Source organism: Salvelinus fontinalis, chromosome 1 (genome assembly GCF_029448725.1).
Source record: "Salvelinus fontinalis isolate EN_2023a chromosome 1, ASM2944872v1, whole genome shotgun sequence".
In the NCBI taxonomy this organism is placed as follows: Eukaryota; Metazoa; Chordata; class Actinopteri; order Salmoniformes; family Salmonidae; genus Salvelinus; species Salvelinus fontinalis.
In genome coordinates, this window is record NC_074665.1 from 89333844 (window position 1) to 89347511 (window position 13668).

Sequence of the window (13668 nt, forward strand, 5' to 3'; positions counted from 1 at the left end):
ACAAGGCCTGGAAAAGGGAGAGATTGACCTGAGTCAATACGGTTCTGAGACTAAAGGAATGTTATCTTATTTGGCCAGCAGAGGGAGTCGTTTCCTTAAAGTTAAATTATGACAACTTGGAATAATGGAGCTGGTGAATGGACTTGAAATAGGAAGTATCCTCATGATTGTGAAATATAAATGTACCATGCCTGGAGTGTACTGGTCAAATAAACTTGTAATCAGACTTTTTTTAATATATAACGTACCCAATACCAAATCAAATCAAATCAAGCCTTATTTCTACAGCAAATTTCGGACATGGAATGCAACACAATGAGCTTCACAGGGAAAAACGAATAATGACAATGAAAATAAAAACTGAAACATTTACTACACAACAAACATGAAGATAAAAACTAAAGAATAACATGAATGTAATGACTCAAAAGCCCCTTAAGGAAAAGCAAAGCTAAAAAGGTGTGTTTTAAGGTGTGTTTTAATAATAAATGTAGTGTACTGCAGTTGAACAGCAGTTTTACTGCACTCTTACATTGCAAACTTACTGCAGCAAATAAAACGGTGTTATTTTGGAAGCAGTGTCTACCTCATGCAAATACTGCAATCTTTTTTTGTAATGGTTCTAGACTTTGGGATAGTTAAAAGTCCAGTGCCTGAGGACCTGAGGGACCTGCTGGGTACATAACTTACAAGCATGTCTGACATGTACTGAGGTGCACAATCGTGGATTGATTTAAAAACCAATAGAAGAATCTTAAAATGAATTCTAAATCTCACAGGCAGAGCTGGAAAACCGGTGTAATGCATGCTCTCTGTCTGGTCTTGGTCAGTACCCTTGCTGCAGCATTCTGTATATTTTGCAGTTGACCAATGGCTTTTTTTAGGTAGAACAGACAGGAGAGCATTGCAGTAGTCAAGCCTGCTTGTAATAAAAGCATGGATGAGTCTCTCTGTATCAGCCTGAGAGAAAACATAGGCCACTACCTGATGAGCTACTATATAACTATAACTAAGGTATAAGATTGTTGCTGCAATGCTGACATCTGTCAAAATGACCTGTCAGGTCAAAGAAGTGAATAAATACATGTGAATGTCATTCATATTTAGTGTGTCATGAGGTTGTAACAAAAGTGAAGGAGACTCTAGTAAGAACAAACGAGAATCACAGGAACCTATTTGATCAAGAAAACATGGTGCAGATGAGGCAATGTCTGAACAATTCCAACGGTGCTCATTTTAATCAAATGCACAATTATGTGTTTGTTACTGTCACGCCCTGACCATAGAGAGCTTTTTATGTCTCTATTTTGGTTTGGTCAGGGTGTGATTTGGGTGGGCATTCTATGTTCCTTTTTCTATGATTTGTATTTCTTGGTGTTTGGCCGGGTGTATCCTTTTTCCCATCTGTATTTGTGGGTAGTTGTCCATGTATAGTTGGATGTGAGCACTACGTTGGCGGCACGGTTTCGTTTTGATGTTTATTGTTGGCGACATCTTATAATAAAGAAGTATGTATGCTCACCACGCTGCACCTTGGTCTACTGTTTCTACCTTAGACAATCGTGACAGTTAGAACATGGTGTTGTTCTTCATCTTCTATGATAAAATGATGGTCCACAAACCAACATTAAAGATATTCTCTTGACAAAACTTTATTAATGAGGAATTTGCCCTCAGTGGTGAAAATGACACCACTACCAAAGGACAGGTATATTTTGTGGAAATAAGAATATAAAGGGCATACTCACAATACATATTGATATAGATTTTATTTTATTGACTCTTTCTCTAGAAGATAACATTACATCATGTGTAATTATTCATGTTTTCTCATAGAAAAGCATAGTAGCTCAAAAGTCTGGGTCAAGGACAAGGGCAAAACAGTGAAATAGATGTATAAAATGCATCTGAAAAGTAGATAAAATACTTGATAGAGAGGTGTTGAAAAAAATATGGGGTGATTGTAGTGTGAACTTAACATATGAAGAATAAAAACATGTATTTTTTAAATAATATCCACAAAATTGACCCTGAGGACATAGAAGTTCCCGTAGTTGCCCAAAGCATGCTAAGCAGTCTGTAATTTTTCTCCAAAAACAGCAGAAGCGTCATTTCTATCACAGTCATTTCCATCACAAACTTAACTCTGATGGAAATGACAGAACATAGTGGAAATTACAAAAATCCATTATGTTAATACTTTTTACTTTTATTTACTTTAGGCTTATTTAATCAGGTTTTAAATTACTTTAATATAGAAAATGCTCCAAGGTGTGCACAATTGGAAAACTTGAGTATTTTTCTTTGTTTTTAGAAGATGCCACATAAAACAGCACAGAGGTCACAGACATAGAAACAAAATAAAAAATGATCCTATACGATACCAGGAACATCTGCAAAAAGACAGGAAGCGATACTGGAAGAAAAAAAAGAAGGGAGAAGTGATATCTATCTTCGAGCTTACAAAGCGAGTACAAAGAAGCAAGAGAAGGCAATGGAAATGTAACCAACGGAATAGAAGACAGACTTTAAAGAGAACAGTTGCAATGGAGACCTACCTATCAGGCAACACAACACCTCAGTCACCAGATGACTTGCAGTCAGAACACGAGGCCATCATACCTGCCCATAACTTACCTGCCCTGATGCACGCCCTGATACCCCTTCCTCATCATCTGCAACAGGAATGACAAGTCAAATACTTGCTGGAAGGAAAAAGGTTGGAAGTGGTCGCTCAAAAACATAGAGATCTTTGCATGACAAATGCCAAACTTGATAAAGCTTAATGGAAAACTGAGAAATACAAAAAAAAGCATGATCGACTGATGAAGAAAATGGAGAGACAAGATTCCCCAAAGACAAAGATAAAACAGAAAATGAAGGGAACTCTGAAGAACTTGAGAAGGATTTTATTGTTTCAAAATGCCATCATTGCAGAGCTAAAGCAAAAGTATCAAAAAATGTGCAGTGCCAAGGACAAACAAGCGGCTTCAAAAATGCTCAGGGGCAACATCCTGAGAAAGTATGGCCTGGTCAAAGCCTCAAACAGAGAATTTGGATTTTCAGCAAAAGCATTGAGGGCAAATGAAAACAGGCCAACCAGTCTTCAATACTCCAGGTAAAAGCAGTGTAACATAATTAGCACAGCCACAGAAGAGAAAATCACTAGATTCTATGAAATCATGAAATCTAGTGATTTTCTCCTCTGTGGCTGTGCTAATTATGTTACACTGCTTTTACCTGGAGTATTGAACACTGGTTGGCCTGTTTTCATTTGCCCTCAATGCTGTTCCTCGTTAGTGTGTCAACCGTAGAACAATAACAGGGAAAAAGGACACACTAACGAGGAACAAGAAAAAAAGCAGAAGTGAATGGCACAATTCAGAACCTTTATCAGGATTTTAAGAGGGAAAATTCAGATATTAAAATGTCCTACCATGAATTCTTTAAAAGACGTATTTTTGGGTTGTCAAGTCAACAGTCCAGGATAGGGACACATGCCACATGCAAAACCCACGCCAATGTCCAGTTCATGGCGGACAAACTACAGTATCACAAAGTGATCAGCTGCAGCAACAATGAGAACCTTATCGAGTCTTTGTGCTGTGAGAACCTGAAGAAAGAGTGTATGTAGAGAGAGTGCTCCCTTTGCCAAGCCAAAGAGCTTAAAACATCTGACTTTGATGCTGGTGAGCAGACATGGTGGTTTGAGTGGAAAAACAAAGCTGAAGAGAGAGAGAAGGAAAAACAAAGAAGGGAAACATGGAGAAGTTCACTGTACATTTGACAGAATAAGAAAAGGTGTGTGGCACACTCCATATTCTACTGGAGGACTTGTCCAAAGGATTGAAATAGAAGTTGGGGAAACATATGCACAACATTCCACACCAATACTCCAAACTGAGAGAATTAAGAGAATCTGCAGAAAGAGGAGATCATTGTGCATAATGACTTTGCAGAGAACTCAGGGGTGCAGAGAACTCAGGGGCGCAACTTTCACTGGGAATGGGGACGGGGGGACGTGTCCCCCTCACATTCTGAAATTGCATTTTTGGCCCCTTCAGTTTTATCATTTGAATGTGATACAAAATGAGGTGTGCTTTAGGACCACCATGCAGACACCTCCGAGCGGTCGGATAGGCTGTTTGGAATGTTTTATCTGACTGGATAAAACTATTTATAATAATAATTTCCCCCCCACTTTTCAAACCAAAGTTGTGCCACTGAGGTGATCACTTTGGTGATTCTCACATGCAGGTGACCCTCCACACCTGTGTTGGGTATACCACAAATGCTACCATTTCACTTTTCTCACTGAGCTCTTCTATGTGGATGACCCCTCTGCAATCTGGGCTCATCTTTCAAAAACACTGGCCTACGTCCTTGAGCTCTGCCCACTTTTGGAATCTTACTTTCTCTTAAATGAATTACATGTTTTACAATGGTTGTTGTTCAAAATGTTTGCAATAAAATATTGTTTTCATAAGTTATTTTTACATAGATGTCTTTTCCACCACACCTTGTCATTTCCACCACACCCATATTTTTTAGGAAGATTAGTATACTATGTATAATTTACATTGATTGATTTGTTTTAGATAGGGGAATCATATAGTTGTTATCATAATCTCACTAAAAGGTTGGGTGGAAATATATATATTTTTTAATGATTAATAAATATTTTCAGCTGTCACAAAGGCAAGTTTATACATTCAGGCATTATGTTGAATTATTAATTTTAGGAAAACCTTAAAAAGCACTTAAAATAATATTCAGTGCAAGTTAATGTACAAATGTATAAGAAATGTGGTATAAAATAATTGTATGATATTTCATTTTCAACTAAAATGGATGTTTAATTATGTGATGGAAATTACATTTGTCTATGGCTGTCTGAGAAGAATGACGAAAATATATAAATTCCTGAATAATACGATCGCAGCCCATTATCGGATATTATTTCTAGACAAATCAAAGATGATTATAATACTGGTAAAATGGTGTTTCAATACATTTTAATTTCTGAAAGCTTACCGGGACAAAGTGCCCGAAGATACAGAATCACCCAAATACTGAATTTGTTCAACCATTTTTCTGGAATACCCCTCGGAAGAGGAAATCGCATTAGCAGAGTTTTAGTTCTGAACGACCTTCGTCCATTCACCAAAATGTTTTAGATAATGAAAATAAAATACACACCATTTCATAACCACTATTTTGACTTCAATCAATTAAGTTATTTTGTTTCATTGGAAACACATTTACACATGGTTCATTTGCGTTTGAAAACACAGAAATATCTTCAGAAAGAGGTCTCCGTAACGCTATCGCACTTGAGTTGTAATTGTTCTTGCTTTTCTGTCTCTTAGTCGCTCGCTAACTGTATTGCAGAATGGAACTGTTGCTGTTGTCAAGATGTCCAGGCGTAAATCTTTTGAAACGCAAGGTTCAATCCCGTACACATAGACTAGTTTGGTTAGAATGCCAGACGTCCCGTGGGCGAGAGGTAAGTGGGAAAAGGTTTCGAACCTTTGGCACGCGCTTCGCTTTTACCCCGGCGGAGATGCACCTCTCTCGTGCATTGTGTTCCACTTGGACAGTTGAGGAGCTCATGGACAACCACGGTAAACTTAGACAACTACAGCTCCTCCACAGACTCCGAACAAGCAACACAACAAGAAGTTGACAGCAAAGATCTGCAATCAACAGAAACAAAACAAACTCCAACTCGGATACCCACTGAGGATGTCAAAAGTATATTACAACTTGCCCACCCAGAGCGCTTGCGTCTGTCGGGTAGGACATGTCACTGGTTCACTGTACCACAGGGACAACTTCTAAAATGACAAACTTGACACTGAAATAACACTGTTATCACTAACTTGTGCCTGTGTAGGGCTGACTTCATTAAAACCTTTATTCCTTACTTAGGCCCTATTTGTTGTCATGAAAGTTTACATTTTTTTAACAATAATGCAGTAACTTTCAGTTTTGATTCTTATATTTTATCTACGCTAACCTCCACAGCGGCTGTGAGTTTCCTGGTGGTTTCCGGTGCTGTCACCATGTCGGCGCCCTTCTTTCTGGGCCAAGTCATTGACACCATCTACTCAAGCTCCTCGGAGGACTTCAGTGCCTCCCTCTGCTCTCTGTGTATCACGCTCTTAGGGGTGTTTCTCGGTGGGGGCGCTGCCAATGCAGCCCGTGTCTACCCCATGCAAATCTCAGGTGTGTGTCACAATTTGCTTCCAGTGCATGCAGAGTAGGTTTCCATAGCCATTACACAGGTGACTGTATGAGGGAACTTAACTTAATATCTCTGAACATTTTCATGACTGTTTACACTTTGATGCCATACAGAGGAAATGTATTACACAATTATGTTATGACTCTTGCAGGGCAACAGATTGTATGAAATCAAAGCGTATCCCTATTCTCCTCGATTCTGAGGCAGGAGGTGGGGTTCTTTGATAAGATCCGTACCGGGGAGCTCATTAACCGCCTGTCTGCGGACACGGCTGTCATCGGGCACTCCTTCACAGACAACCTCTCCGGCGGGATCAGCGCTATCGCGCAGGCAGCAGCTGGGATCAGCATGATGGTGAGAAACAGGTAAACTGGTTTATTTTCTCTGTACTGGGGTCAGTTCTAAGATTGTGAGTCACATCAGAATGTAAGTTAACTGGTTTATTGTCATGAGGAAGATGTGATTTTTTTCATCCCTTCGGGTACGGCTTTCCTCGGGTGGACACTACACAACTTTCAAAATCCTAACATCGCTGAGCCTCTCACATGAAGTAGTGGTTTGTCTTGTCAACATTGTGGCGCGCACACTAAAATAGTGATGAGCTATGGCTCAAAGCAGCCTTGTAAACGTCCAGTCAGACATTCACTCTTGCCATACAGACATACAGAGTTGAATTGAATAACATTCCTTGTGAACTTTAACGATTTGACACTTTCGCTTTGGTTAAAGGCAAGTACAAACGCATACTAGTAGTAGCCATTGCTCCTGCTCGAGAGTACACATTCTGTGTGATGCAAAACGTCATCTCACCGGCTTCTCTAGTGAGCTCTCATTTGCTATTGCTGATCACCGTTCTCAAAACGTAAAAAACGTGTTGTTGTACATCTCACACTACAAGAGCATTGCAGATTTTGTGCCGATAAAATCAAATATGTTTGAAAATATTGGGACGTCTGTGACTAATTAACGACGAGATCGGTAGCCCTCAGATTGCGTCTTTGACCTGCAAACATTAAACGCTTGTTTGTAGGTGACGGCCGCGTGCCTACTCAACGACATGGGGATTTTGTCTTCGATCTCAAAAACTTGTCTGGGACCGCTAAATTATGGCCAAAATCGTGTCATGTACACCCGACTTAAACTGCTCCATTGTTCTGGTTACTCTACGTAGATTGTTGACTGTCTGTTTTGATCAAAGTATTTTCTGTCACAACAAGGAAATTAGAATTTAGCAAGTTACTTGAGTTTCTTCCTTGTTTACTGTATTCCTAGGACCTCGTTTCTGAAACAAATGACGTAAAGCAAAATATCCATTACACATTATTATACTAAATATAGTCAAGTTGAATACCTTGATAAATATGTTCACACATCCTCTATTCATTATTGGCTTTACTGGTTCAAAAGGTAAAGGGCAAGCTTAAAAGACTTGAGCTGAATTGCCTCCTCACGTTTCCTGGCCTCTCCTTCCCTCTCTGCCAACAGTTTTACGTGTCACCCAGTTTAGCAGCTTTTGTGCTGCTGATCGTGCCTCCTATGGCTGGCCTGGCTGTCATATACGGGAGATACCTGCACTCCAGATCCAAACGCACACAGGACTCTCTGGCCGAGGCCACACAGGTAAGACAAGGCCCACTAACGGCTCATCATTACAGTCATTATTGAGGTATTGTTTCCCCGAGATTACTTTCCAAGCAGAGCACAAATACAACCTAATCAACATCCAGGTCTTTTAACCCCAAAATATTGAATTGAAACCAATTGATCAGACTGATACTCTGTTGTTCTGTCCTCTTGTAGTTGGCAGAAGAGCGTATCAGCAACATGAGGACAGTTTGTGCGTTTGGTAAGGAGCTGACAGAAGTGGCTAGGTATACAGAGAAGGCCAACTACATTCTCCACCTGGCCAAACAGGAGGCTGTTTTGCTGGCCGGGTTCTTTGGAGTGGTGAGCATTCAGCCATTCAATGTTGCCCAATTTGACCTAAAGAGATGGTTTATTTTAGCCTCTTCCTCTTCATTTTGGACAGTTAAGCAAGGTCAATAAGCTGGGTTATGTCAAAGGTCAAACAACCCAACAATATCATGTGAGCTATAACTTGAGGTTACTTGCGTTAACCCCGGTTATCTGATAACGAGTGAGGTCTCTCCCGTCCCAATAGTGAGAGACCGAAACAAGTATTTGAAAGAGAACTCAATGGACCTCTGATCCAATACTAATCAATTAATTTTTACTTAATAAAAAAAATAAAAATAAATGTTTCCTCCCCTATTCTCCAGTGCCCTTGATGCAGAGAATGAGTTCCTGGTCCAGGAGGCTCTGGAGCGGCTCATGGATGGGCGCACGGTGCTGATCATCGCCCACCGCCTCACCACCATCCAGAACGCTGACGCCGTGGTGGTGCTGGGCCAGCGGTGTGCGGTGGAGTGTGGTCAGCACGCACAGCTCCTGGGCAACCGCCAAGGCCTCTTCAGGAAGCTGATGGAGAAACAAGCCTTCTTCCAAGAGGGGCAAAAGCAAGCGTTGAAAAGAGGACAGGGGAGCTCTTTAAATGTAGAGAAAGTGCCTTTACAGTAGCTTTACAGTAGCTGTGTGGTGATGTGCTCTGCCGCACTCCTCAGTACGTCAGTGTGTGAATCAGATGAAGCTGCACGTGCATATCAAATGGAACATGGATGATTTTGGACATGTTAAAATTGAGTACTGCAGATATCTCATATAACTGCTGGGATTCATTTTGAGATGGTCAATGGGGTTGGCTTCTCTTCTTGAGGACACCCAACTCATTGAGCATCCTCAAGAGGTTAGTGTTTCCTGAAAATAAGAAGGACATTAAAACTCTGAAGTATGTCACGTAAATATTGTCAATTAGGCGGGCCTATTTCCAAGACACGGCAAACACACAGAGAACTGAAATACAAGCTACATTGTCATAAATGTAGATGATAATCAAATAAAAAATTATATTCCAGGTGATAAAGCAATGAATGAACCGCCACTGATCAGTTATGAAAATGATGTGCATATCCATGAAAATATTCTGCTATTCAAAGGTGCTTTTGTGTCTTTGCTACCAGTTTGGTGAACATGTCTGAACAATCTAACATTCAGTAGGTAAAATTGAATTCAAATCTATGTATTGCCCTAGCTAACACACCTGACTCCAATAATCAACTAATCATGATATTCAGTTTAGAATGTAATTCATTTAATCAGCTGTGTTTTGCTACGGGTGGGGGGAAAGTGTGACACCACTCCGGCCCCCTGAGGACTGGAGTTGCCTGTCCCTACATCACTTTTACTCATATCTACAGATGACCCTATCCCTATATCACTATTGTATTCAGATGTTTTGGGGCATAAGTCCTATATAAATGTTCTCTACAGAAGGCTGTTGGGTAAAATCAGTATGTTGTAATAATGTTATCAAATATGATATTTTGATGATTTTGTGTTCTAAATTATTAGGCATCTGTGAAAAATAAAATCTAATTGATATTCTGTGAATACTTTTTCAAATTAACCCCCACTAATAGCCATACTAATACAGCAGATGCAGTACTGACATTACATAACAGGTTTATATCATACTCAGTCATCAAATATTCTCTGAAAATATTTCCTCATACCAAAAGAGGGTGCTATTACCCTATTGATTTTTTTTCTCCAATTCGTGTGTGTAAACTGTGTTAAAAAAGTTCTAATTTTACCTGAACTACACTGAACGAAAATATAAATGCAATATATAAAGTGTTGGTCCCATACTTCATGAGCTCAAATAAAAATTCCCAGAAATGTTCCATATAAACAAAAATTGCATTTTTCTCAAATTTTGTGCACAAATTTGTTTACATCCTAATTGGTGAGCATTTCTCCTTTGCAAGATAATCCATCCACCTGACAGGTGTGGCATATCAAGAAGCTGATTAAACAGTGTGATCATTACACAGGTGCACCTTGTGCTGGGGACAATAAAAGGCCATATGCAGTTTTGTCACACAACACAATGCTACAGATGTCTCAAGTGATGCAGGAGCGTGCAATTAGCCTGCTGACTGCTGGAATGTCCAACAGAGTTGTTGCCAGATTATTGAATGTTAATTTCTGTACCATAAGCTGCCTCCAACGTCGTTTTAGAGAATTTGGCATTACGTCCAACCGGCCTCACAACCGCAGACCTCCACATCAGAGGAGTATTTCTGTCTGCATTAAAGCTCTTTTGTGGGGAAAAGCACATTCTGGTTGGCTGGGCCTGGCTCCCTAGTGGGTGGGCTTATGCCCTTCCAGGCCCACCCATGGCTGCACCCCTGCCCAGTCATGCAAAATCCATAGACTAGGGCTTAATGAAATTATTTAAATTGACTGATTGCCTTATATGAACTGTAACTCAGTAAAATGTTTGAAATTGTTGCATGTTGCGTTTATATTTTTGTTCAGCATAATTTTTAAAGATTCAGTTCAGACATCTGGGCTATCCAAAACAATTCCTTGGATTTTTGCCTCATCCATTCTATTTATATACCTTTGTGACCCCTTTCAATGATCAAATACACTACATGATAAAAGGTATGTGGACACCTGCTGGTCGAACATCTCATTCCAAAATCATGGGCATTAATATGGAATTGGTCCCCCCTTTGCTGCTATAACAGCCTCCACTCTTCTGGGAAGGCTTTCCACTAGATGTTGGAACATTGCTGCGGGGACTTGCTTCCATTCATCCATTACATTTACATTTAAGTCATTTATCAGACGCTCTTATCCAGAGCAACTTACAAGTACATTCATTCATACTTTTTTGTACTGGCCCCCCGTGGGAACATTAGCATTAGTGAGGTCAGGCACTGAAGTTGGCCAATTACGCCTGGCTCCAATTCATCCCAAAGGTGTTCAATGGGGTTGAGGTCAGGGCTCTCTGCAGGCCAGTCAAGTTCTTCCACACCGATCTCGACAAACCATTTCTGTATGGACCTCGCTTTGTGCATGGGGCCATTGTCATGCTGAAACAGGAAAGGGCCTTCCCCAAACTGTTGTCACAAAGTTGGAAGCACAGAATCGTCTAGAATGTTATTGTATGCTAAAGCGTTAAGATTTCCCTTTGCTGGAACTAAGGGGTCTAGCGCAAACCATGAAAAACAGCCCCAGACCATTATTCCATCTCCACCAAACTTTACAGTTGGCACAATGCTGTGGTTCAGGTAGCGTTCTCCTGGCTTCCGCCAAACCCAGATTTGTCGGTCGGACTGCCAGATGGTGAAGCGGGATTTATCACTCCAGAGAATGCGTTTCCACTGCTCCAGAGTCCAATGGAGGTGAGCTTTACACCACTCCAGCCGATGCTTGGCATTGAGCATGGTGATTTTAGGCTTGTGTGTTGCTGCTTGGCCATGGAAACCCATTTCATGAAGCTCCCGACGAACAGTTCTTGTGCTGATGTTGCTTCCAGAGGCAGTTTGGAACTCTGTAGGGAGTGTTGCAACCGAGGACAGACGATTTGCATGCCCTACGCGCTTCAGCACTCTGCGGTCTCGTTTTGTGAGCTTGTGTGGCCTACCACTTTGCGGCTTAGCCGTTGTTGCTCCTAGACGTTTCCACTTCACAATAACAGCACTTATGGTTGACTGAGGCAGGGCAGAAATGCGATAAACTGACTTGTTGGAAAGGTGGCATCCTATGACGGTGCCACATTGAAAGTGACTGAGCTCTGCAGTAAGGCCATTCTACTGCCAATGTTTGTCTATGAGGATTGCATGGCTGTATGCTCAATTTTATACACCTGTCAGCATCAGGTGTGGCTGTAATAGCCCAAATCCACTAATTTGAAGGGATGTCCACATACTTTTGGCCATGTAATGTAGGTCAGTTTAGAGCCCATTATCTGTCATGAAAACAGAGACGCCAAATTAATGTGACTAGAAGAGACCTCTGAACCTCATTAAAGCTAGAATCCTTAATTGAAACAATAAAGTAGACACCCCATCTCGGTTTTGGTAAAAATCTGAGGGATAGTCCTGGAGAAATGGAACCACTCTCAAATTCATAGACAGAGATGTGGATGCAAAGACTGGCCATCCATGACATTAACACTATAGTTTAATCATCTTTTGAGGCTGTTTGTTGACATTTACATTGTTTACTAACTGTGGGGTATACAAATCTGATATTTGGGGTTTTGATGGGGTACAACAGTTGAACTAAGCTCATGAGGCGATTGGATTGAATCCCAGCCCTAGTCTATCCTTGCCCTAGTACACTCTTATAAAAAAGGTTATAGAAAAGTTTATATCGCTTGCTTCATATATGGCACCCCTAAAGGTTCCAGGCAATTCAAGAAAATGGGTTAATTGGGTTTCTGTATTAAAACCTTTAGGGGTGCCATTATACATAATATACTAACAAGCAATAGAACCCTTTTTGATTTTATTTAGAACTTTTTTTCTAAGAGTGTAAGGTTCTCTAGCCCAGGCTGGAGTGGTCTTCTGAGTAGCTAAACTGGGGCATCACCTGCTGGGGCAGACAGTTGAGTGGCAGCAGCTGGGATCGCAGACCCTTTCAAACCAAACCAGCCTCAGATGTAGAGCCACTAAAAAAACGCTTTATTTATTTTGTACAACACAATACATAAGATCAAGTGAATGGAAGGACTGATTTTCACAGAATTTCAATAGAAAATAATGCTCAGCAGCTATTCATAAACACAGCATTCTAAGGTTGGATATGAGATTTTTGGATAGCTTATTGTGTCATGTGGTCTGGCTACACTGCTAACGGTTTAGACAGGGTCATGCCAACACTGAATTAACCCTGGCCTCCTGTGGTCTCTGTCAATAAATTACTTGACTGGGGTGTTGCTGTGAGCAGATGACCTGGACTATTTCTTTAAAAAAAAAAATATATATATATATATATATATACTTTATAATAAATGTATTAGACCTACTAGAACTTTTTTACAACCCTAATGTTAAGTAGCCAATAAATAACCGACTATGCTGCTTACCATAACATGCTTAGTTAGCATGGAATAGCTGTTATGATCTGTTTCAGAGAATCTGTCTGACGCTGGCCATAAATAGGTCAGGCTACAGCTGCACACTGATGGAATAATAATATCTTTATTTGGTCTTCTAACAAAATCAACATTTCAAAAAATGATAACTTTGTATGCATGCAACTAGCAAATAGCATCATGGAAATAGTTTCATTAAACGTATGCTACTACAGGCCTGAGTCAATGGGGCATCTATTATTGTTTGGATAACCCACTGTGGTCTACAGCGCTAAACCGAGTAAAATCCCAAAGATCAAACTAGCAAAAATTACAGACCAATCCATTGTTAAAACGTCTGTGCAATTGCATAAAAATTATATGAAAGGAATTCCATTCTCAAAGGAACATTCACATTTTTGTAATCAGCCTG

The 13668-nt window shown here is 40.3% G+C and overlaps 1 protein-coding gene and 1 pseudogene across 1 annotated transcript; one reads left to right on the top strand and one right to left on the bottom strand.

Moving 5' to 3' along the window:
* LOC129861179 (unhealthy ribosome biogenesis protein 2 homolog) overlaps window positions 1–6067 on the bottom strand; it is a 61773-nt pseudogene extending 55706 nt beyond the window's left edge.
* On the top strand, window positions 6066–9636 carry LOC129861246 (ATP-binding cassette sub-family B member 10, mitochondrial-like). Its single transcript, XM_055932533.1, has 5 exons — window positions 6066–6228; window positions 6497–6612; window positions 7733–7867; window positions 8048–8241; window positions 8527–9636. Exons 1-5 carry the CDS (start codon window positions 6066–6068, stop codon window positions 8822–8824), a joined length of 906 nt encoding a protein of 301 aa, XP_055788508.1. The 3' UTR covers window positions 8825–9636.
* The last annotated feature ends 4032 nt before the right edge of the window (window positions 9637–13668 follow it).